Genomic DNA, 23,155 nt, shown 5'->3' with positions numbered 1-23,155 from the left:
AATCATCCAAATTATTATAACACATAAACAATAGTTACATAAACAATAGTTTGAACTAAATTATTACAACACTTTTGGAAAAATTGAACAAATGAAAAATGTCTCAACCAAATTACAACAATTCTCGGAAAATTGGACAAATGAACAAATGTCTCAACAATGATACATGTGACACATAAATGAATGGAATGGTAGGATCAAAGGCGACGGCCATGTCGCTGCCAGTGGTGCATTTTCAGATCATAAACGAGCTGGGCATGGGTACTGGCATTCTTAATCTGCCGATGCCGATGAGTTTCAAGGAAAGCTTCAATGCGATCCGGATTGCGTTGGGGATCCACTCGGGTGCCACCGTTGTCATAGAAGCAGGGCAAGCTCAACTCTCTTTCATCCCCGATGATCATATTATGAAGAATCACACAACATGTTATGATGTTGACAAGGTTTTTTTTTGTCCCAAAATCGGGCTGGGCCCGAACAATGGCAAACCTTGCCTGCAAAACACCGAAAGCTCTCTCAATGTCCTTGCGAGCTGCTTCTGGCAAATTAAGTTTCTATTCTATCTTGGGGATCCTTGACATACTTAACAAAAGTTGCCCAATCCGGATAGATGCCATCGGCTAGGTAATATTCCATTGTGTACTCATTGTTCATGACCTTGTAGTTGCAAGTGGGTGCTTCTCCATTTGCTAATTGCGCAAATAAAGGGGATCTTTACAACACGTTGATGTCATTGAGTGTTCCCGGCAAAACAAAAAAACAAGGGATTTCTATTTTCGTGCCCTCGGGTCCTTAGTTGTGCTCAGTTTTCCCCAGCTCCTTAGTTTTTCCTCAGTTTTACCCAAGCGTTTGTCTGAAACCATCACACGTGATGTAACGGCCGGTTGCCCGACGGTTGACCGTTATCTTCCGACTAGTGGGGCCACGTAGAGCCTGCAAAGACACGTCGGACCATCCATCTTTGTTTGACCGTAAGCATCGCTGTATCCCCGACCAAAACGCGAACGAGTGGGGCTTCGGTATATCAAATGACAAGTGGGGCCATGACGCCGATACAAGGGGCAATACACGGGTAGGATTAGATTTTTAAACGGAGCTCTACGAGCGATGGCACGGAGGAGGTGGCATGCGGGGTGCCGAGATGAGATCGACGTCCACAAAGAACTGCATGAGGCGAGACCGGACGCATTAGATAGATATGAACTAGACGCGTTTAACCATGCAAAGAAGAGAAGAAATGGTCGACGACATCGACGACCACCTCAAAACTTTGATCGACCGTGTCGGACACGAACGCGAGCAATGTAGAGAAAACTAGTGTCTCTCCTGTCTGGCGTGTATAGGTGGGTGCTAGGAGAGTGTGGTGGCGAAGGGAAAGACCTCGCGGCGGTCTGTGGCGTCCAGCATAGCGGGTCGGCGTGGCCGTGCCCACAACGGCGTGCATGCATGATCGGCATTGGCATCAGCATGTACGTTCGGCATTGGCCTCGGCGGTATCTCTGGTGTGTCAGTGATCGAATGAGGGGACGAGATTGAGGGTGCATCCCGACGTTGACCTAGCAGTGGCGGCGAGCATAGCCGTTTCGACCATGCCGATATCGGCATCGGCATCGTTTGGAGGCTGTGGTGCTCGAATCAAGTTGGGATTTGTTTCTTGTAGGCCAAAATGAATTTGAAACAAGTTTCATGTTGAAGGTTAGGTAACGAAAGTTTGTAACTATCCCAAAATTATACTAGCACCATGGTGAGGTTCTTTTTGATAGAGCTATACGGTTGGGCAAACTTTTTTGACACTTTTTAGATAGGGTTCCTTGTTGTTACACGTATGGCATCATGTATGGAAAATTTGGGGTCATTTGGAGATGTTCGAAAAAATCACTTTGCTTAAGCGCATGCCGTTTCGTCTCGCTGAAACCAGCTTTTCTAACAAGGTGATTTTTTCTACCTTCTCTAAATAACCTCAAATTTCATACAGCTGATCTTCTATACATAGATAGATAGATTGTTTCGTTTTTACATTTTTCGAACTTTTTATTTCCCTTTACAATACCCAATTGATTTTCAGGTCAAAACCTCGAAAAACAGCATCATGTATGGCATCATTTTCACCCTAAATTTTCTGAAACTTTCCCTTTTAGATATTCCTTGTTGTTATAGGTATGCCATCATGTATGCCAAACTTGGTTAGGTCTCATCGAAACCAGCTTTTGTAACAAATTAGGTTTTTTCGCGTGAAAAGTAATGGCTACAACAAATTGTTGATGGTTTATCATTTTTTTGCGTGAAAAGTAATGGCAACAACAAATCGGTGATGGTTTATCATATTTTTTGCGTGAAAAGTAATGGCAACAAAAAATTGTTGATGGTTTATCATTTTTTGCGTGAAAAGTAATGGCTACAACAAATTGTTGATGGTTTATCATTTTTTGCGTGAAAAGTAATGGCAACAACAAATCGGTGATGGTTTATCATTTTTTTTGCGTGAAAAGTAATGGCTACAACAAATTGTTGATGGTTTATCATTTTTTTGCGTGAAAAGTAATGGCTACAACAAATTGTTGATGGTTTATCATTTTTTTGCGTGAAAAGTAATGGCAACAACAAATCGGTGATGGTTTATCATTTTTTTGCGTGAAAAGTAATGGTAACAACAAATCGGTGATGGTTTATCATTTTTTTGCGTGAAAAGTAATGGTAACAACAAATCGGTGATGGTTTATCATTTTTTTTGCGTGAAAAGTAATGGTAACAACAAATCGGTGATGGTTTATCATTTTTTGCGTGAAAAATAACGCCTAAAACAGTTTATAATTTTTAGCGCGTGAAAAATAATACGGAAAACCGCCCTTCGAGCATACTTAGAGGGTGGAAGCTAATTAACCGCCAACGAGAGAGAGAGGGGTTATCCTGCCCGTTCCCTATATCATACGATCAACGGTCGGTGGGCACGATCCGCGTGACATGGGCTAGACCAATCGGAGCGATGATGCACGTCTGCGAGAATTTGTGAAGAGAGAGGGCAAAGCCGAGTACTATCAAGAAACCAAGGGCACTCGAGTAGTAAATAGACTAAGGGATTCAAATATGAGATTTAAAAAATGGAAAATGCGTGTTTTGTACAATAAAACCCATCTTGGCCTACCTCAAACTATTTGCAATACCAATATACATCGAGTGTGAGAATTGTGGCCTCATTTAGACAAAGTATGATTTGGGGAAGCTGTTTTGGGAAGGGCTTATTGTGGAAAACCATGCACCTTCATAGCTACTAGGTGATTTGAGAAGTGGCAATTTGTGGTAAAACTTGATTTATCTATGATTTATCTATGATTTGAGAAGTGTCAATTTGTGGTAAAGACTCCATGAGTAAGTGCCACTCTTTTTAGGATTTTTTTGCACATTAAATGACTCATTTAACTAGTTAATCCCATTTGTTGACTCTCTGTTGACCAGCCACTTGAGGGTAAAACTGAGTATATTGCACTAGCCAGTATTAGCACTCGAGGGGAAAATTGAGCACACAAAAAATGCTAGTATAAGACTCGAGGGTATATCTGAGTATATCTAAATTTCTAGGGTTAGACTCGAGGACACGTGCAATTGTTGACGCGTAGACGCGGGTCGCGGTGGAGAAGTCGAGACGTGCAATCGTGGACGCGTGTCGCGTTGCAGAAGTCCAAGACGTGCGGACGTGCACCTGTGCACGCGTAGGACGCGGGTCGCATTAACCACCCCTCGCCTTTATAGACGCCTCCTCGCACTGTCTCTGTCACTCTCACTCGCTCACGCATCGCCAACTCTCCCATGTCCCATCATCTTCTCCAAAGCAAAAACCCTCTCCCTCTCCCTCTTCCTCTTCCTCCGCCCGGAGAGATGGACAAGGAGAATGCCAATCCCATCGTCGAGGTTGGCTCGAAGCGCGACGCCTCCATCTTCGGCCCCGTCCCTCGACGGACGACGCCGCCGCCGCCGTCGCCGGTGCATCGGAGGCTGCTGCCGCCGGTGGCGGTCGGATCCCGGCGGGATGGGACCCCTACGACCCCGTGCCGTACGTCCCGCCCCCGAACCCCTACGACACCTCCCTCGGAGGACCCATGGAACGAGGTAACTACGGTTTGCTTCCTTTTTTGTTCCCCATTCCTTTTTGAACCCTATTTTTGCTGGTGTAGATGGATCTGTAGATGGATGAGTATTGGGCTAATATTTGCGCCGATTTTATTCCATTTTGTTTTGATCACTTCTTGATTTCGTTTAAGATTTGGGGTTCGGTTGTTCGGTTAATTTATGCAAGTAATATTGGATCTCAATCAGTTAATTTATGCAAGTAATCATGGGATCTCAATCAGTTATTTTATGCACTAATCAAAAGATATCAACCGTTTAATTTTGCAAATAATCTCGAATGTGTTCAAGTTCAGATCTAGTTCAGATCTAGAATCTGTTTCTTTGCCTATGATGAATGGTTGGGCACAAATTTTTACAGGGAGGGTTCAGCGAACCATTGCTGTGTACAAATCTGTTGTGCATGAGCTTTAGTTCGCTTACACCTTCCCTGTAGATATATAATCATGTCCACTCTAACTGAGGTTGACTCTGTTTTTCTTAACTTTGTTATCATGTACGTTAGTCATCGTTGCAACTCATTCACTAGTTTCGTTTGATATGGATCGGATGTACGGCAGCGACGTCGGCAGCGACGAAGAGGAGGAGGACGTCAAGACTCGCCAGTGTGTCGCGGAGGCTGCAGGTCGGCCGAGTACATCTCCTACTTCGCCAAGGAGGTGTACAGGTGCCCCTTCGCACCGGGAGACTCGGCGCCACGGACTTCAACCGCCTCGTCACGCATGCCGAGAACATCGGCAACACCTTCCCCAAGGTCGGCACGACGGTGAACGTCCACTCCTTCCGCGCCAAGCACGGGCGCTCGGCATGCACCTCCGCGGCTTGCGGCGGGTGGAGATCTCCGCCGGGCGCATGCCTCCGCTCAAGCCCAAGGCTCCCAAGGGGAGCAAGAGCAACAAGTGGAGGGAGAGCCGGATGGGGTAGGCGGAGTCCCGGACGTGTCTTGCTCGTCGCTGCCTCCTAGTTTGTTGTTGGGATCCCTTTGTTGTTAGCTAGGGATCCCTTGTTGTTATGTTAGTATGATGGTGCTTGTGAAGAACCTCGTTACTATGTTGGCTGCCGTGTATGCAGCCTATTATCTATCCATATTATCTAGGGATTATCTATCCCTAGTCTACTATATTTTGTTGGCCGTACTTAGTTTTCTTGATTTACTATGATTCGTGAATTTATCGTACATTATCCTGGAGATTTGCTTCTAGATTTAACTACATACATATGGACCGGAGGGAGTACTAGATTTGCTGCCATATTGGGCAAACAACGAGGGCCAAAAGGCACAAATAATTGAAGAAAGTCAGAAATGCAAGCTTCTCTAGATTTTATACTAATTTGGTGAAAAGGACGAGAGAGAAAGAGGGGAAAAAGGTGCACTTAATAATGCCAATTTAGGGCCGAGAGAGACAGAACCCAGCTCCCGCTCACGTGCAACCAAACGCTTCTCGTCCTGTCCCACGCGGTCCCTTTCTACCAGCCCCACGCGACGCGGGCCCACACGACTCGGCCCCACAAGACGCGGCCCCACACGTGACGAACGTCAACTAAACGGGAATCCTGCCGTCTGAGCTGCTTCTGCGGGTTTCAAACAAGGGCTTGGGGAAAACTGAGGAAAAACTAAGGAGCTGGGGAAAACTGAGTACAACTAAGGACCTGAGGGCACGAAAATAGAAATCCCAAAAAACAATGCTAAATCCACAAATCTTGTGATACAACGGCCTCAAGTACAATGGTTGCATCTTTGCTCTTGCCACAGTACTGTCCATGCCATGCCTTGGGGAAATTCTTCCATATCCAATGCATACAATCAAGACTACCAAGCATGTCCGGCCAACCACTTTTCTCATTTATCTCCATCAATCTTTTGGTGTCATCCTCATTGGGAGCTCGGAGATAGGTTGGCACAAAAAACTTGATAATCAAGTGAGCAAACCTACACACCGACTTCGATGTAGTATCTTCGCCAATTCGAAGATACTCGTCGGTGTAATCCGCAGGGGTGCCATACACAATCACCTTCATGGCAGCAGAGATTTTTTGGAACGGGCTGAAACCCATCACGCCGGCGGCATTTCTACGTTGATTGAAGTAATTCGAATTGGCTTCGCGGGCCTTGACGATTTTGATGAACAAACTACAGCGCATACGATAGCTCCTACGGAATAGATGGGGCGGATAGGTAGGTACCTCGGCGAAGTAGTCCTCCATCAGCTGCTCGTGGCCGAGGAAGCGATTCCGTTGGATGTGGTTCCAGCCCATCACCGACCCGCGCCTCCGATTCAGCAGCTTCGCGTGGTCCTCCAGCTCCTTGATGGAGAGGAGGATGGTGGCCTCCATCTCGTCGTCCTGGAGCAGCTCGTCGAGGTCAGAATCGTCCGAGCTCGACGAATCCGATAGGTCGACATCGTTCGTCGCCCGAGCTCATCCTCAATTCGGACGGCGCGACGGCGGCACCCGGAGTTGGGCGAGGAACCGCGGGTGGGGTGCGGGGCAACCCGCGCTAGCTCCGGGATGCGGGGCTCGGGCGAATCGGGCGGCGCGGCGGTGGCGGAGTGTGGTGGCGGCATGGGGAGGGAGAGAGTGAGCAGTTGCGTTAGCTGAAATTTCAGCGCACCCTAGATATGGATCCAGTGTTCGGTTCGCTCGAGCGACCCCTACAAATAGCCGATTTGGGTTTTTGGTCTCGGCCCGAAAAAAAAATCGGTTTCACCTCGTTAACAGTAACTAGTCGGCGTCATTTTTCAGCCCGAACCCATAAACTGGCGGTTATTTTTTGGTTTTGGTCGTTTTACGGGCTCTGCTAGAGATGCTCTTAGACCGTTGCCGATGCTGAAGGAGATATGCCCTAGAGGCAATAATAAAGTGGTTATTATTTACATCTTTATGTTTATGATAAATGTTTATATATCATGCTATAATTGTATTAACCGAAACATTAGTACATGTGTGATATGTAGACAAACAAGAAGTCCCTAGTATGCCTCTTAAACTAGCTTGTTGATTAATGGATTATTAGTTTCATAATCATGAACATTGGATGTTATTAATAACAAGGTTATGTCATTGTATGAATGATATAATGGACACACCCAATTAAGCGTAGCATAAGATCTCGTCATTAAGTTATTTGCTATAAGCTTTCGATACATAGTTACCTAGTCCTTATGACCATGAGATCATGTAAATCACTTATACCGGAAAGGTACTTTGATTACACCAAACACCACTCGCGTAAATGGGTGGCTATAAAGGTGGGATTAAGTATCCGGAAAGTATGAGTTGAGGCATATGGATCAACGAGTGGGATTTGTCCATCCCGATGACGGATAGATATACTCTGGGCCCTCTCGGTGGAATGTCGTCTAATGTCTTGCAAGCATATGAATAAGTTCATAAGAGACCACATACCACGGTACGAGTAAAGAGTACTTGTCGGAGACGAGGTTGAACAAGGTATAGAGTGATACCGAAGATCAAACCTCGGACAAGTAAAATATCGCGAGACAAAGGGAATTGGTATTGTATGTGAATGGTTCATTCGATCACTAAAGTCATCGTTGAATATGTGGGAGCCATTATGGATCTCCGGATCCCGCTATTGGTTATTGGTCGGAGTGAGTACTCAACCATGTCCGCATAGTTCACGAACCGTAGGTTGACACACTTAAAGTTGGATGTTGAAATGGTAGTACTTGAATATGGAATGGAGTTCGAATATTTGTTCGGAGTCCCGGATTAGATCCCGGACATCACGAGGAGTTCCGTAATGGTCCGGAGAATAAGATTCATATATAGGATGTCATTTTATGTGAATTAAAATGTCGCGGAAGGTTCTATGGAAGGTTCTAGAAGGTTCTAGAAAAGTCCGGAAGAAACCACCAAGGAAGGTGGAGTCCACATGGGACTCCACCTCCATGGCCGGCCAACCCTAGTGGGGGAGGAGTCCCAAGTGGACTCCCCCTAGGGGGCCGGCCACCCCCCCATATGGGAGGTGGAACTCCCACCTTTGGTGGGAGTCCTAGCTTGGCTAGGTTTCCCTCTCTTATGGAAGGTTTTTGGTTCGGGTCTTATTCGAAGACTTGGACACCAACACTTGGGATCCACCTATATAATGAGGGGCCAAGGGAGGGGCCGGCCACCCCAAGACCACAAGCTGGCCGCCCCCTTGAAGTGGCCGGCCACCCCTCCCAAAACCTAGCCGCCCCCTCTCCTCCATATCTTCCGCGTAGCTTTAGCGAAGCTCCGCCGGAGTTCTCCACCGCCACCGATACCACGCCGTCGTGCTGTCGGATTCAAGAGGAGCTACTACTTCCGCTGCCCGCTGGAACGGGAGGTGGACGTCGTCTTCATCAACAACCGAACGTGTGACCGAGTACGGAGGTGCTGCCCGTTCGTGGCGCCGGAACCGATCGTGATCAAGATCTTCTACGCGCTTTTGCAAGCGGCAAGTGAACGTCTACCGCAGCAACAAGAGCCTCATCTTGTAGGCTTTGGAATCTCTTCAAGGGTGAGACTCGATACCCCCTCGTTGCTACCGTCTTCTAGATTGCATCTTGGCTTGGATTGCGTGTTCGCGGTAGGAAATTTTTTGTTTTCTATGCAACGTTATCCTACAGGTGGTATCGAGCCGTGTCTATGCATAGATGGTTGCACGAGTAGAACACAATGGTTTTGTGGGCGTTGATGCTCTTGTTATCTTTAGTTGAGTACTTTGCATCTTTATGGCATAGTGGGATGAAGCGGCTCGGACTAACTTTACATGACCGCGTTCATGAGACTTGTTCCTCGTTCGACATGCAACTTGTATTGCATAAGAGGCTTTGCGGGTGTCTCGTCTCTCCTACTATAGTAAAGATTCAATTTACTCTTCCATTGACAACATTAGTATCAACGTTGTGGTTCATGTTCGTAGGTAGATTAGATCTCTCTCGAAAACCCTAAACCACGTAAAATATGCAAACCAAATTAGAGACGTCTAACTTGTTTTTGCAGGGTTTGGTGATGTGATATGGCCATAATATGATGATGAATATGTATGAGATGATCATTATTGTATTGTGGCAACCGGCAGGAGCCTTATGGTTGTCTTTAAATTTCATGTTGAGTAGTATTTCAAAGTAGTTGTAATAGTTGCTACATGGAGAACAATCATGGAGACGGCGCCATTGACCTTGACGCTACGCCGACAATGATGGAGACCATGCCCGAAGATGATGGAGATCATGTCCGTGCTTTGGAGATGAAGATCAAAGGCGCAAAGACAAAAGGGCCATATCATATCACATATGAACTGCATGTGATGTTAATCCTTTTATGCATCTTATTTTGCTTAGATCGCGACGGTAGCATTATAAGATGATCCCTCACTAAAATCTCAAGATAATAAAGTGTTCATCCTTAGTAGCACCGTTATCAAGTCTTGTCGTTTCGAAGCATCTCGTGATGATCGGGTGTGATAGATTCAATAAGTACATACAACGGGTGCAAGACAGTTTTGCACATGCGGATACTAAGGTGGCCTTGACGAGCCTAGCATGTACAGACATGGTCTCGGAACACATGATACCGAAAGGTAGAGCATGAATCATATGGTTGATATGATGAACACTTTGAGTGTTCTCCATTGAAATCACACCTTTTCTCGTGATGATCGGGTTTAGGTGCGGTAGATTTGGTTCGTGTGATCACTAAGACAATGCGAGGGATATTGTTTTGAGTGGGAGTTCACCTAGGTTTTTAATTATGTTGAATTAAAATTTGAACTCAATTTGTCATAAACTTAGTCTAAACTTTTGCAAATATGTGTTGTAGAGATGGCGTCCCCAATCAATTTTAACCAGTTCCTAGAGAAAGAAAAGCTTAAGAGCAACGGTAGCAACTTCACCGATCGGTTCCGTCATGTGAGGATCTTCCTCTCCGGCGGAAATCTGCAATATGTGCTTGATGCACCGCTAGGTGACCCTCCTGCGAAACCGAAACCGATGAAGTAAAAGCTGTTTACGAGACTCGGAAAACTCGGTACTCTCAAGTTCGGTGTGCCATCCTGTGCAGTCTGGAATCCGATCTTCAAAAACGTTTTGAGCACCACGATCCTCATGAGTTGATGAATGAGCTGAAAGCTATATTCGAGACTCATGCGGCCGTGGAATGCTATGAAGCATCGAAACAATTCTTCAGCTGCATGATGGAAGAAGGCAGCTCCGTTAGTGAGCACATGCTCGCCATGACCGGGCATGCGAAGAAACTCGGTGACTTGGGAATAGTGATTCCTAACGGATCGGGGATTAATCGTGTCCTTCAATCACTACCACCAAGTTACAAGAACTTTGTGATGAACTACAATATGAAGAACATGAACAAGGAGTTACCTGAACTCTTTGGCATGCTAAAAGCTGCGGAGATTGAGATCAAGAAAGAGCACCAAGTGTTGATGGTCAACAAGACCACCAGTTTCAAGAAACAGGGCAAGTCTAAGGGAAAATTCAAGAAGGGTGGCAAGAAAGCTGCCACACCTCCTGTGAAACCTAAGAACGGCCCTAAGCCTTATGCTGAGTGCTATTACTGCAAGGAGAAGGGACACTGGAAGCGTAATTGCTCCAAGTATCTGGCAGATCTGAAGAGCGGCCTTGTCAAGAAGAAGAAGGAAGGTATATCTGATATACATGTTATAGATGTTCATTTCACTGGTTCTCGTTCTAGTACACGGGTATTTGATACTCGGTTCGGTTGCTCATATTTGTAACTCGAAACAGGAACTAAAGAATAAACGACAACTGCTGAAAGATGAAGTGACGATGCGCGTTGGAAACGGATCCAAGGTCAATGTGATCGCAGTCGGCACACTTCCTCTACATCTACCTTCGGGATTAGTTTTAAGCCTAAATAATTGTTATTATGTACCTGCGTTGAGCATGAACATTATATCCGGATCTTGTTTAATGCAAGACGGTTATTCATTCAAGTCTGAGAATAATGGTTGTTCTATTTTTATGAATAATATCTTTTATGGTCGAGCACCACAAAAGAATGGCTTATTTCTGTTAGATCTCGATAGTAGTGATACACATATACATAACATTGATGCTAAGCGAATTAAATTGAATGATAATTATACTTATATGTGGCACTGTCGTCTTGTTCATATTGGAGTGAAACGCATGAAGAAACTCCATACCGATGGATTACTTGAATCACTTGACTTTAAGTCACTTGATAGATGCGAAGCATGTCTAATGGGAAAAATGACAAAGACTCCATTTTCTGGTATGGTGGAGCGAGCTACTGACTTATTGGAAATCATACATACCGATGTGTGCGGACCAATGAGTGTAGCATCGCGCGGTGGTTATCGTTATGTTCTAACCTTCACGGATGATCCGAGTAGATATGGGTATATCTATTTCATGAAACATAAATCCGAAACTTTCGAGAAGTTTAAGGAATTCCAAAGTGAAGTAGAAAATCAACGTAACAAGAAGATCAAATTTCTACGATCCGATCGTGGAGGTGAATATCCGAGTTATGAGTTTGGCATGCATTTAAAGAAATGCGGAATACTTTCACAATTGACACCGCCGGGAACACCACAACGAAACGGTGTGTCCGAACATCGTAATCGAACTCTCTTAGATATGGTTCGTTCTATGATGTCTCTTACCGATTTGCCGTTATCATTTTGGAGTTATGCATTAGAGACAGCCGCATTCACTTTAAATAGAGCACCATCAAAATCCGTAGAAACGACACCGTATGAATTATGGTTTAATAAGAAACCTAAGTCGTCGTTCTTGAAAGTTTGGGGTTGCGAAGCCTATGTAAAGAAGTTACAACCGGACAAGCTAGAACCCAAAGCGGAGAAATGCGTCTTCATAGGATACCCTAAGGAAACTATAGGGTATACTTTCTATCACAAATCTGAAGGCAAAATATTTGTTGCTAAGAACGGAACCTTTCTTGAGAAAGAATTTCTCACTAAAGAAGTGACTGGAAGAAAAGTAGAACTCGATGAGATTGATGAATCTATACTCGTTGATCAGAGTAGCGCAGTTCGGAAGTTGTACCTGTACCGCCTACACCGGCAACGAGAGGAAGCTAATGATAATGATCATGAAACTTCGAACGAGGAAACTACTAAACCTCGCGGATCGACAAGGGAACGTACCACTCCTGATTGGTATGATCCTTGTCTAAATGTCATGATTGTGGATAACAATGATGAGGACCCGGCGACGTATGAAGAAGCGATGATGAGCCCAGATTCCAACAAGTGGCAAGAAGCCATGAAATCCGAAATGGGATCCATGTATGATAACAAAGTATGGACTTTGGTAGACTTACCTGATAGCCGAAAGGCTGTCGAGAATAAATGGATCTTCAAGAGAAAAACAGATGCCGATGGTAATATTACTGTCTATAAAGCTCGACTTGTCGCAAAGGGTTTCCGACAAATTCAAGGAGTTGACTACGATGAGACTTTCTCACTCGTAGCGAAGCTAAAATCTGTGAGGATTTTATTAGCAATAGCTGCATTTTTCGATTATGAGATTTGGCGGATGGATGTCAAAACGGCGTTCCTTAATGGAGACATTGAGGAAGAGTTGTATATGGTACAACCCAAAGGTTTTGTCGATCCTAAAAATGCCGACAAAGTATGCAAACTTCAGCGTTCAATCTATGGACTGAAGCAAGCATCGAGAAGTTGGAACCGACGCTTTGATAAGGTGATCAAAGACTTCGGGTTTATACAAGTGTCATGGAGAGGCCTCGTATTTACAAGAAAGTGAGTGGGAGCTCTGTAGCATTCCTAATATTATATGTAGATGACATATTATTGATTGGGAATGATATAGAACTATTAAGCAGATGTTAAAGGTTATTTGAATAATAGTTTTTCAATGAAAGACCTTGGTGAAGCATCGTATATATTAGGCATCAAGATTTATAGAGATAGATCAAGACGCCTAATAGGGCTATCACAGAGTACATATCTGGACAAGATTCTAAAGAAGTTTAGAATGGACGAAAGTAAGAAAGGGTTCTTACCTATGTTACCAGGCAAGGTCTTGAGTAAGACTCAAGGACCGGCTACGGCGAAGAAAGAGAAAGGATGAGTAATATCCCCTATGCCTCGGCGATAGGATCTATCATGTATGCCATGCTATGTACTAGACCGGATATAGCACATGCCGTTAGTTTGACTAGCGAGATATCAAAGTGATCCAGGAATGGAACACTGGACAGCGGTCAAGAATATCCTGAAGTACTTGAAAAGAACTAAGGATATGTTTCTTTGTTATGGAGGTGACCAAGAGCTCGTTGTAAACGGTTACACCGATGCAAGTTGGAACACTGATCCCGATGACTCTAAGTCACAATCTGGGTACGTGTTTATATTGAATGGTGCTGCAATGAAGTCGGGCAAGCTCGAAGCAGTGCACGGTGGCGAAGTCTTCAACAGAATCAGAGTACATAGCGGCTTCAGAGGCTTCATCAGAAGCGGTATGGATGAAGAGGTTCATTGTAGAGCTCGGTGTGGTTCCTAGTGCATTGGACCCATTAATCATTTACTGTGATAACATGGGTGCCATCGCCAATGCACAAGAGCCAAGGTCACACAAGAGGCTGAAGCATATCAAGCTGCGTTACCACTCGATTCGCGAGTACATCGAAGATGGAGAAGTAAAGATTTGCAAAGTACACACCGATCCGAATGTAGCGGATCCGTTGACTAAAGCTCTCCCTAGGGCAAAGCATGACCAACACCAGAATGCCATGGGTGTTAGGTATATTACAATGTAATCTAGATTATTGACTCTAGTGCAAGTGGGAGATCGAAGGAGGTATGCCCTAGAGGCAATAATAAAGTGGTTATTATTTACATCTTTATGTTTATGATAAATGTTTATATATCATGCTATAATTGTATTAACCGAAACATTAGTACATGTGTGATATGTAGACAAACAAGAAGTCCCTAGTATGCCTCTTAAACTAGCTTGTTGATTAATGGATGATTAGTTTCATAATCATGAACATTGGATGTTATTAATAACAAGGTTATGTCATTGTATGAATGATATAATGGACACACCCAATTAAGCGTAGCATAAGATCTCGTCATTAAGTTATTTGCTATAAGCTTTCGATACATAGTTACCTAGTCCTTATGACCATGAGATCATGTAAATCACTTATACCGGAAATGTACTTTGATTACACCAAACACCACTCGCGTAAATGGGTGGCTATAAAGGTGGGATTAAGTATCCGGAAAGTATGAGTTGAGGCATATGGATCAACGGTGGGATTTGTCCATCCCGATGACGGATAGATATACTCGGGCCCTCTCGGTGGAATGTCGTCTAATGTCTTGCAAGCATATGAATAAGTTCATAAGAGACCACATACCACGAGTACGAGTAAAGAGTACTTGTCGGGAGACGAGGTTGAACAAGGTATAGAGTGATACCGAAGATCAAACCTCGGACAAGTAAAATATCGCGAGACAAAGGGAATTGGTATTGTATGTGAATGGTTCATTCGATCACTAAAGTCATCGTTTGAATATGTGGGAGCCATTATGGATCTCCAGATCCCGCTATTGGTTATTGGTCGGAGTGCGTACTCAACCATGTCCGCATAGTTCACGAACCGTAGGGTGACACACTTAAAGTTGGATGTTGAAATGGTAGTACTTGAATATGGAATGGAGTTCGAATATTTGTTCGGAGTCCCGGATTAGATCCCGGACATCACGAGGAGTTCCGGAATGGTCCGGAGAATAAGATTCATATATAGGATGTCATTTTATGTGAATTAAAATGTCGCGGAAGGTTCTATGGAAGGTTCCAGAAGGTTCTAGAAAAGTCCGAAAGAAACCACCAAGGAAGGTGGAGTCCACATGGGACTCCACCTCCATGGCCGGCCAACCCTAGTGGGGGAGGAGTCCCAAGTGGAATCCCCCTTAGGGGGCCGGCCACCCCCCCATATGGGAGGTGGAACTCCCACCTTTGGTGGGAGTCCTAGCTTGGCTAGGTTTCCCTCTCTTATGGAAGGTTTTTGGTTTGGGTCTTTTTCGAAGACTTGGACACCAACACTTGGGATCCACCTATATAATGAGGGGCCAAGGGAGGGGGCCGGCCACCCCAAGACCACAAGCTGGCCGCCCCCTTGAAGTGGCCGGCCACCCCCTCCCAAACCCTAGCCGCCCCCTCTCCTCCATATCTTCCGCGTAGCTTTAGCGAAGCTCCGCCGGAGTTCTCCACCGCCACCGACACCACGCCGTCGTGCTCGTCGGATTCAAGAGGAGCTACTACTTCCGCTGCCCGCTGGAACGGGAGGTGGACGTCGTCTTCATCAACAACCGAACGTGTGACCGAGTACGGAGGTGCTGCCCGTTCGTGGCGCCGGAACCGATCGTGATCAAGATCTTCTACGCGCTTTTGCAAGCGGCAAGTGAACGTATACCGCAGCAACAAGAGCCTCATCTTGTAGGCTTTGGAATCTCTTCAAGGGTGAGACTCGATACCCCCTCGTTGCTACCGTCTTCTAGATTGCATCTTGGCTTGGATTGCGTGTTCGCGGTAGGAAATTTTTTGTTTTCTATGCAACGTTATCCTACAGATGCACCTCTGGGTTTGATGGGATCATGATGTTTTGAGGTTCATCAAAAATAATCTGGATACAATTCCACAGCTGGGAGGAAGAATCGCGACTCAGAGGAGGAAGGGAAAGTTCTCCCGAACCTAATTCAGATTACTCCTTCCGGCCACTATCAAAAATTCGTAAGAGCATCTTCAGCCGCGTCTCCCAAAGCGTCCCTAAAGGGATTTGTGGCGCGCCGGACAAAAAATCGTTTCCAGTCGCGCGCTCCAAAGTCTATTTTTGTTCGGCGCGGACCGATACGTTGCCGGCGCCCCGAGCCCATCCCCGCTACATAGGGGATGCTTCGGTACGCCGGACACAATGAAAAGCGAGGCGAGGCGTCGCGATGCGTCAACAGCTCGGAAGCCTCAAACCCCGTCGCCTACGTTTGATCAAGCGATGTTAATGGGGTCCCAGATTTCCCAGACGACGCAGGGATGCGTCTCGTCGTGCATGGCTGCGTGGCCGTCCGCGCCGGCGTTTATTGAGTCCAACGACCCGCTGCCGCTTCACCTGCCGCCGATGTACATTAAGAGCACCCTACGGTTCTTGTTCATCCCAATCTCTCGCCGCTCCCAAATCTTCTCCTCGCCGCTCCAACCGCTACCCAATGTCGTCGTCCTCCCGCAAAATCGCCGCGGCCACCTTGGCGGAGGCGTGGGCCCTTTACCGCGCGGGATATCCCGTCCCGCCGGACATGCGCCTGCCAAGCGGAGGCGCTGGAGGATGGCCATCAACGGCATAGGAATCCCACCGCCGTCATCGCTAGGCTCGGAGCGTTGGAGGGACTCCATCAGGGCCCGACGGTCTGCACTCGACGCCGACGAGCGGGCCGATCCGACCTGGGCGGCCACCGACAACGACGCCTGGTGGGTCGCCTACTTCCAGGCGCAGTACGAAATGGAGATGAACATCACCACCGGCCTCGGCCGGCCGAACAGCTGGAACAAGGACGGGCGCGTCCTCTTCTGGGGCGTTCGGGGGCGCACCCTAGAGAACGTCATCGACGACATCCACAACGGCGCTCCAAGGTTGGAGACGCCGTCCTCACCACCACCGTCTCCCGCAGCGCGCTGGCAGCCGAGGAGGACGTACTCGTCCTCCTCCAACTCTTCCTCGTCAGGGCCAACCCGATCGACGCCGTCCTCGTCGCACCGCGCCACGCCCTACACCGTCCCCATGCGCGAGGTGAAGGAGGAGCCAGATGTCAATCCGAGGCGCAGAGCCAGCGGTAGCCGGCAGCAGCAAAGGCGCGGCGACGACGTCCTCCTCATCCCGAAGCCGGAGGCGAATGAGGAGCAGGACGACGAGGCAGCGGGAAAGGCGGCGCTGCTGGCGGAGTACGAGCGGCAGCAACGACCACCCCGAGGACTGCCCAGGGTTGCGAGCGGCGTTCTTGGCGTCGTTGAACGACAAGGACGCCTGGAGGGGCGACCTCGACACGGTGATCGCCATGTTCATTTGCGACACCGGCAAGCCGCTCGTGGACCTCACCGACGACGGCGAGACTGGACCAAGCGTCCTGGTGAAGGACGAGCCCGTCGACGAGCCCGACGAGCGCGTCAAGCAGGAGGCCGTCACCGATGACATGTACAACTTCCACCAGTACTACGATGCCTCCGGCAGTCGCAAGTACTTCTAGATTAGGGTTTAGTTTAAATTTAATCAAATTTCGTTCGAATCTATGGTTTGAATGAATTCGCTCAAGTTTTAAATTTCTTAAATTTTATTCGGGGGACGCGGCGGGGAAGCGACGTCCCCAAACACGGCACGAACAAAACACGTCCCCCAAACGCTTGATCCGGCGCCGTTTGTGGACGGTTTGGAGGACGTGACTGGGGATGCTCTAAGGCCATAGACAAGGCAAAAATTGATCAGATTTCTACCTAGTAAGATAGTGCTTATTAGTGCGAAAGTTGCATACAATCATAGATAAAAATGAACCACGTGCAATATGCTTAATTATCCCAGAACATGAGAAAACTGCTACATAATTAATCATATAATTTATTAGTTGTTTTTTTGTTTTCTTGGTAACTAAAATTAAAGTTTGTGGTTTTTTATATATTGCCACGGTACAATATCTTGGCTGGCATCCATATAGAACTTCAACAGGAGATCTCCCCAAGAATGAATGAAATGAGGTGTTGTACTACTAAGCAGCCAAATGTAGCCATTTGCCCCGCTTTTGGATTAGCATATATGTCTCTAAACTGATTAAGGCGTTCTGTAGGATGGTAGGAAAAGCTAATATTTACACTACAGTAGTGTGAACTATATTATTTGAATATTTAATTTATTTGTGTTAAAAATAGCAAACGCAATTTATATGTCATCATGTGAATGGTCGAAATGGACTGGCCGTTAGGAGTTCAACCGGAAAAAATCTGAATCGACGGTCTCAGCTAGAAAGAAATAGCACTATATAAGGCCTAATACTATCTGGACATACCAACTTTTGTGATTACATATTAAAATATACTTTACATATAACTTTTATGATCATTTTCTGCCAAAATTTGCTTATATTTTAATTAAAAATAATATTATTTTTTTGTCTTCATCAAACTGGATGAACCGGTGGTCCAAGCCATGAACTAGTCGCCCCACCGGTCTGGTTTTTGAAAAATATGGTAGCGACTAGAGAGTGCACGGATACATGTTCCCTGTCCCCAACGGAGAAATACCGACAGAAAACCGATAAATCGTTGGAAATGCTATATTGCTAGACCAGTTTGCCAGACTGCATCTCCAGTTTTAGGAGGTCGCACCGATCAGCGTCTGTATATATCCTGCAGCCGACGCTGACGCTTGGCCCAGCTGCAGCGAACCGTGCTAACCACTTCCTAAGTTAGCGCGCTCTCCCCTGAACGACTCAACTGCAGCACATCACGCGCTGACTCTTCTCGCTCGTAGAGCCAGGTGTCACCGCAGAAGGTACCAGATGACGTCATCCACCGTCTCCGGCGCCGGCGGTCACCCCGCCGGAGACATAGGTGACCACCCGGAGGCGCCTAACGCCGACGACACCATTTACCAAGCTGCCTTGCCGGACAACGAGGCATGTGTGTCCGCCGCGGCACCGGAGCTCCGGTACCGGGGGTGGAAGACGATGCCGTTCGTGATCGGCAATGAGACGTTCGAGAAGCTGGGAAGCATCGGCACGGCCGCGAACCTGATGATGTACTTGACTTCAGTCTTCCACATGACCAACGTCGACGCTGCCATGGCGCTCAACGCCTTCAGCGGCACCACCAATCTCGCCACCGTCGTCGGCGCCTTCGCCTCCGACCTTTACCTCGGCCGCTATGCCACCGTCGGCATCGGCTGCATTGCCACCTTAATCGTAAGCACGATTAATGTTACTGTTCCCCATCTTATCTTGTAATCTGGAATTTGTAATGATTCTTAATTTCGATGTGGCAACTCTCACAGGGCATGATCATACTGACGTTCACAGCTGCCGTCCCGACGCTGCACCCCCCGCCATGTGCCGGTGGCGAGGAGCCGTGCGCGGGCGCGACGGGGCGTCAGCTTGCTGTGCTGGTGCTCGCATTCGTGTTCATCGTGGCCGGGGCGGGTGGTATCCGTCCGTGCAACCTTGCCTTTGGCGCCGACCAGTTCGACCCGCGCACCGACTCCGGCCGCCGCGGCATCAACAGCTTCTTCAACTGGTACTACTTCACCTTCACCATCGCCGTCTGCGTATCATCGACGGTGATCATCTACGTGCAGAGCAACGTGAGCTGGTGGGTCGGGTTCGCCATCCCCGCCGCGCTGATGCTGGTGTCCTGCGCGCTCTTCTTCGCCGGCGAAAGGCTCTACGTCCGGGTGAGCCCGGAGGGAAGCCCCCTCGTCGGCGTCGTCCGCGTCGCCGTAGCCGCGTTTCGGAAGCGGCGTGTGGCCGCACCTGACGACCCCGGCAAGTCGCTTTTCAGGACGCGGCACGCGAGCTCGCTCGTGTCGAGGCTCCCCTACACCGAACAGTTTAGGTTCCTCGACAAGGCCGCCGTGGTGGTGGAGGTCAAGAGCGAGGTCGACCTCGATGGCTTCCCTAAGAATCCATGGCAGCTGTGCAGCATGCAGCAGGTGGAGGAGACCAAGTGCATTCTGCGCGTCCTGCCGGTGTGGGTCACCTGCATCGTGTACTACGTGGCCTTCGCGCAGACAAACACCTACGTCGTCCTTCAGGCGACGCAGTCCGACCGCCACCTCCGCGCCGGCGGCGGCCTCGAGGTGCCGCCGGGATCGTTCACAATCTTCCCCATGCTCGCGCTCACCGTGTGGATCCCGCTCTACGACCGCCTCGTCGTGCCGTGGATGAAGAGGCTCACCGGCCGCGAGGAGGGCATCACGATGCTCCAGCGCATGGGCATCGGCATGGTTCTGTCCTCCGTGGCCATGCTCATCTCAGGCCTGGTCGAGCAGCGCCGGCGCGATCTCGCCGTGCTGCAGGCGGCCACGAGCGGCGGGTCCATGTCGCGCAGTAAAGTGTCGCCGCAGTCGGCGTTCTGGCTGGTGCCACAGCTCGCAGCGCTGGGTCTGTCGGAGGCGTTCAACCAGGTGAGCCAGATGGAGTTCTACTACAAGCAGTTCCCGGAGAACATGCGCAGCGTCGCCGGCTCTCTGCTGTTCAGCGGTCTGGCGCTCTCGAACTACCTCAGCGAGCTCCTGGTGAGCATCGTACACCGCACGACCGGCGGCAGCGAGGAGGGGTGGCTCGCCGAGGACTTGAACAGCGGGAGGCTCGACTGGTTTTACTTCCTGATCGGCGCCGTTGGCTTGGCCGACCTCGTTGTGTTTCTTGTATGCGCAAATTGGTACAGGTACAAGGTTTGCGATGATGGCCATGAGCAGGATGCAGATGTATATCCGTGAGAGGAGTGAAATTATCAAATTAAGCTCAACACTATCAATTATGATCTGATTTTGCTTGCTTAGTTTGTTTACATTCCGAGAACATTTGGATGCCGAATTGATGAGAAATGAGATTCTAACCAGCAGGGTAGATCGCATACACTGTTTATGTTTAGTACTCCCTCCATCTCAAAATATATAAGTCACCTAAGGTTAGTTAAAAGTCAAATCCTACTAACTTTGATAAAATATTTAGAAAACATATCGACATCTATAATAATAAATAGATATATTGTGAAAAATATTTTATGATGAATCTATTGATATTGACTCATTACCATGAATGCTTATAGTTATGTTATATTTATATGTAAAACTAAGTCAAACTAAAAAAACATCGACTTTTGACTAATCTTAGACGCATTATATTTTAAACGGATTTGCTAAGTCTCAGGTGACTGAGATTCTCTTACGTCTCAGTCGATACTATAAGCCGTTGATCGTTCTTTAAGATTCGTGAAAACAGCCTAAAAGATCAGAAAAATGAGTTAGGCGGGCGGAGGGAGTCGAACCCACGTTCTGCTGATTCGCAGCGATTGTTTGCAACCAGCAAGGCAGTCGACTCTTCACGATGTAGTTCCACAACGAAATTATATATTGCTTATTTCACCGGTTTATTTCCTTCTATTTTGAAGAGCAAATTAGTCTGCATTTGTGCTGATACATTTTCGTTTTTTATTTTGCCTTCTTTCTAATTATTTTTATTATCTGTATACAATTTAGTTTCATTTTCGTGGTTGACCTTTAGAGAAATATGTGACTAACTCGATAAGAAATGTGCAACCATGCCTTATATGTATTTTATTTTTTGTTATTTATGTTGGTAGTATTTTCTATTTTTTATTTAAATAGGGCACTTTTCTCAAGAAATATACAACTAGTAACCTATATTCGATGTGAGTTGCACTTTTTAAAAGAAATGTGCGACTCCATACAATTTCAATATGAGTTGCATTTCTTCTTGAGAAATATGCAACTAGTAACCGGTTATTATTACGAGTTACACTTTTTTAAAAGAAATGTGCAACTAGAAGTTTTTTCCCGATTTGCACTTTACTCCAACAATGTGTAAAACTAGAGACCGATTTTTTTGTGTATGAGTTGCACTTCTCTAAGAAATGTGCAACTAGCGGTGTATATTCTATGTAAGTTGCACTTTTCTCAAGATATGTGCAACTTCATCCGATTTCAATATGAGTTGCATTTTTTCGAGAAATGTGCAACTAGGAACCGTGTATTGATACGAGTTACACTTTTCTACGGAAATGTGCAACTAGAAGTTTTTATATTAGTTGCACTTTTCTCCAACAATGTGCAAAACTAGCGAGCGATTTTTAGTATGAGTTGCACTTTTCTGAAAAAAAAAGTGCAACTAGCAATCTATTTTCTGTGTAAGTTGCACCTTTCTCAAGAAATGTGCAACTCCATCCAATTTTAATATGAGTTGCATTTGTTTTTGAGAAATGTGCAACTAGGGTGCATTGATACGAGTTACACACTACGGAAATGTGCAACTAGAAGTGTTTATATTAGTTGCACTTTTCTCCAACAATGTGTAAAACTAGCAACCGATTTTTGGTATGAGTTGCAGTTTTCACAAGAATTATGTAAATAGCATATTATTTTGTTTCCATATTTTTGTCTTTTTTTTGCTTGTTCTTCTATTTTAAATTACTCACACTTTTCAATTAAATTTCAGAAAATGTATAATTTTTTATTTTTGGTGAAGTACCAATACTAGACTAAGTGAGATTACAACTATTGTTAGTTAGCTTCGTCCAAATTAAAAGAACGTACGATATGTTGTTCAACATGAAGCAAGCTAGCTAGCTAGCAAAACATGGGGCATATGCTGCTCTTCTGCGTGTCACGAGCGAAATGGTCTGATACTGCTGGCTGCATGAATCTAGGGCGTCGACTGAGACATAAAGAATTCTCAGTCAACTGCTCCCTAGCCACTCCCTATTTTAAAACGGAGGAAGTATGTTCATTCAGCTTAAATTAGATAAAGATTTCTAAAACTTAATTAGACTATGCCCACGTTTCCGGATTGATTGATAGTATGTCCAGCAAGATGAAAATGCAGGATTAATCTTGGCTCAAGGAGGTAGATTTGAGCACATACACATATTTACCCCAATTACATATTTACCTCAATTAGGTGTGCACCTGGTAAAGGTAAATATGGATGGATCTTTTCACCATGATGCTTGTGCTGGTGCAGTCCGGACAATCATAAGAGATTAAGAAGGTCGCTTCATTGTGGCTTCCTCGGTGTATCTTCCGAGTGTCTGCATCGGCTGCTGTAGTCGACATTCATACCAGAGGGTCCAACCTTGTGATTCCGGTGAGGATGTCGCTTCGCCTGACAGGCGACAGGCGACGATAGAGGCGATCCCCAGAATCCCCACCTTCTAGCCCCCGATTCGGAAAGAGAGAGATCAAACCTAGAAATTGCGCCGATCCTAGTAGAAAA

General features: G+C 46.5%; 1 protein-coding gene across 1 annotated transcript; it reads left to right on the top strand.

The window, feature by feature from the left end:
• The first annotated feature begins 18,706 nt into the window (after nt 1-18,706).
• LOC124672460 (protein NRT1/ PTR FAMILY 2.9-like) lies at nt 18,707-20,640 on the top strand. Its single transcript, XM_047208683.1, has 2 exons — nt 18,707-19,108; nt 19,198-20,640. Exons 1-2 carry the CDS (start codon nt 18,707-18,709, stop codon nt 20,638-20,640), a joined length of 1,845 nt encoding a protein of 614 aa, XP_047064639.1.
• Nucleotides 20,641-23,155: the final 2,515 nt, after the last annotated feature.

The sequence above is a fragment of the Lolium rigidum genome, chromosome 7, assembly GCF_022539505.1.
Source record: "Lolium rigidum isolate FL_2022 chromosome 7, APGP_CSIRO_Lrig_0.1, whole genome shotgun sequence".
Taxonomy (NCBI): Eukaryota; Viridiplantae; Streptophyta; class Magnoliopsida; order Poales; family Poaceae; genus Lolium; species Lolium rigidum.
This window is presented reverse-complemented; position numbering and strand designations above follow the sequence as displayed.

Excerpts from the sequence above, each read along its gene's own strand:
- LOC124672460 (XM_047208683.1), top strand. The coding sequence starts at position 18,707 with ATGACGTCATCCACCGTCTCCGGCGCCGGCGGTCACCCCGCCGGAGAC. Across the intron at positions 19,109-19,197 it reads GCTGCATTGCCACCTTAATC|GGCATGATCATACTGACGTT; the intron begins GTAAGCACGATT and ends CAACTCTCACAG.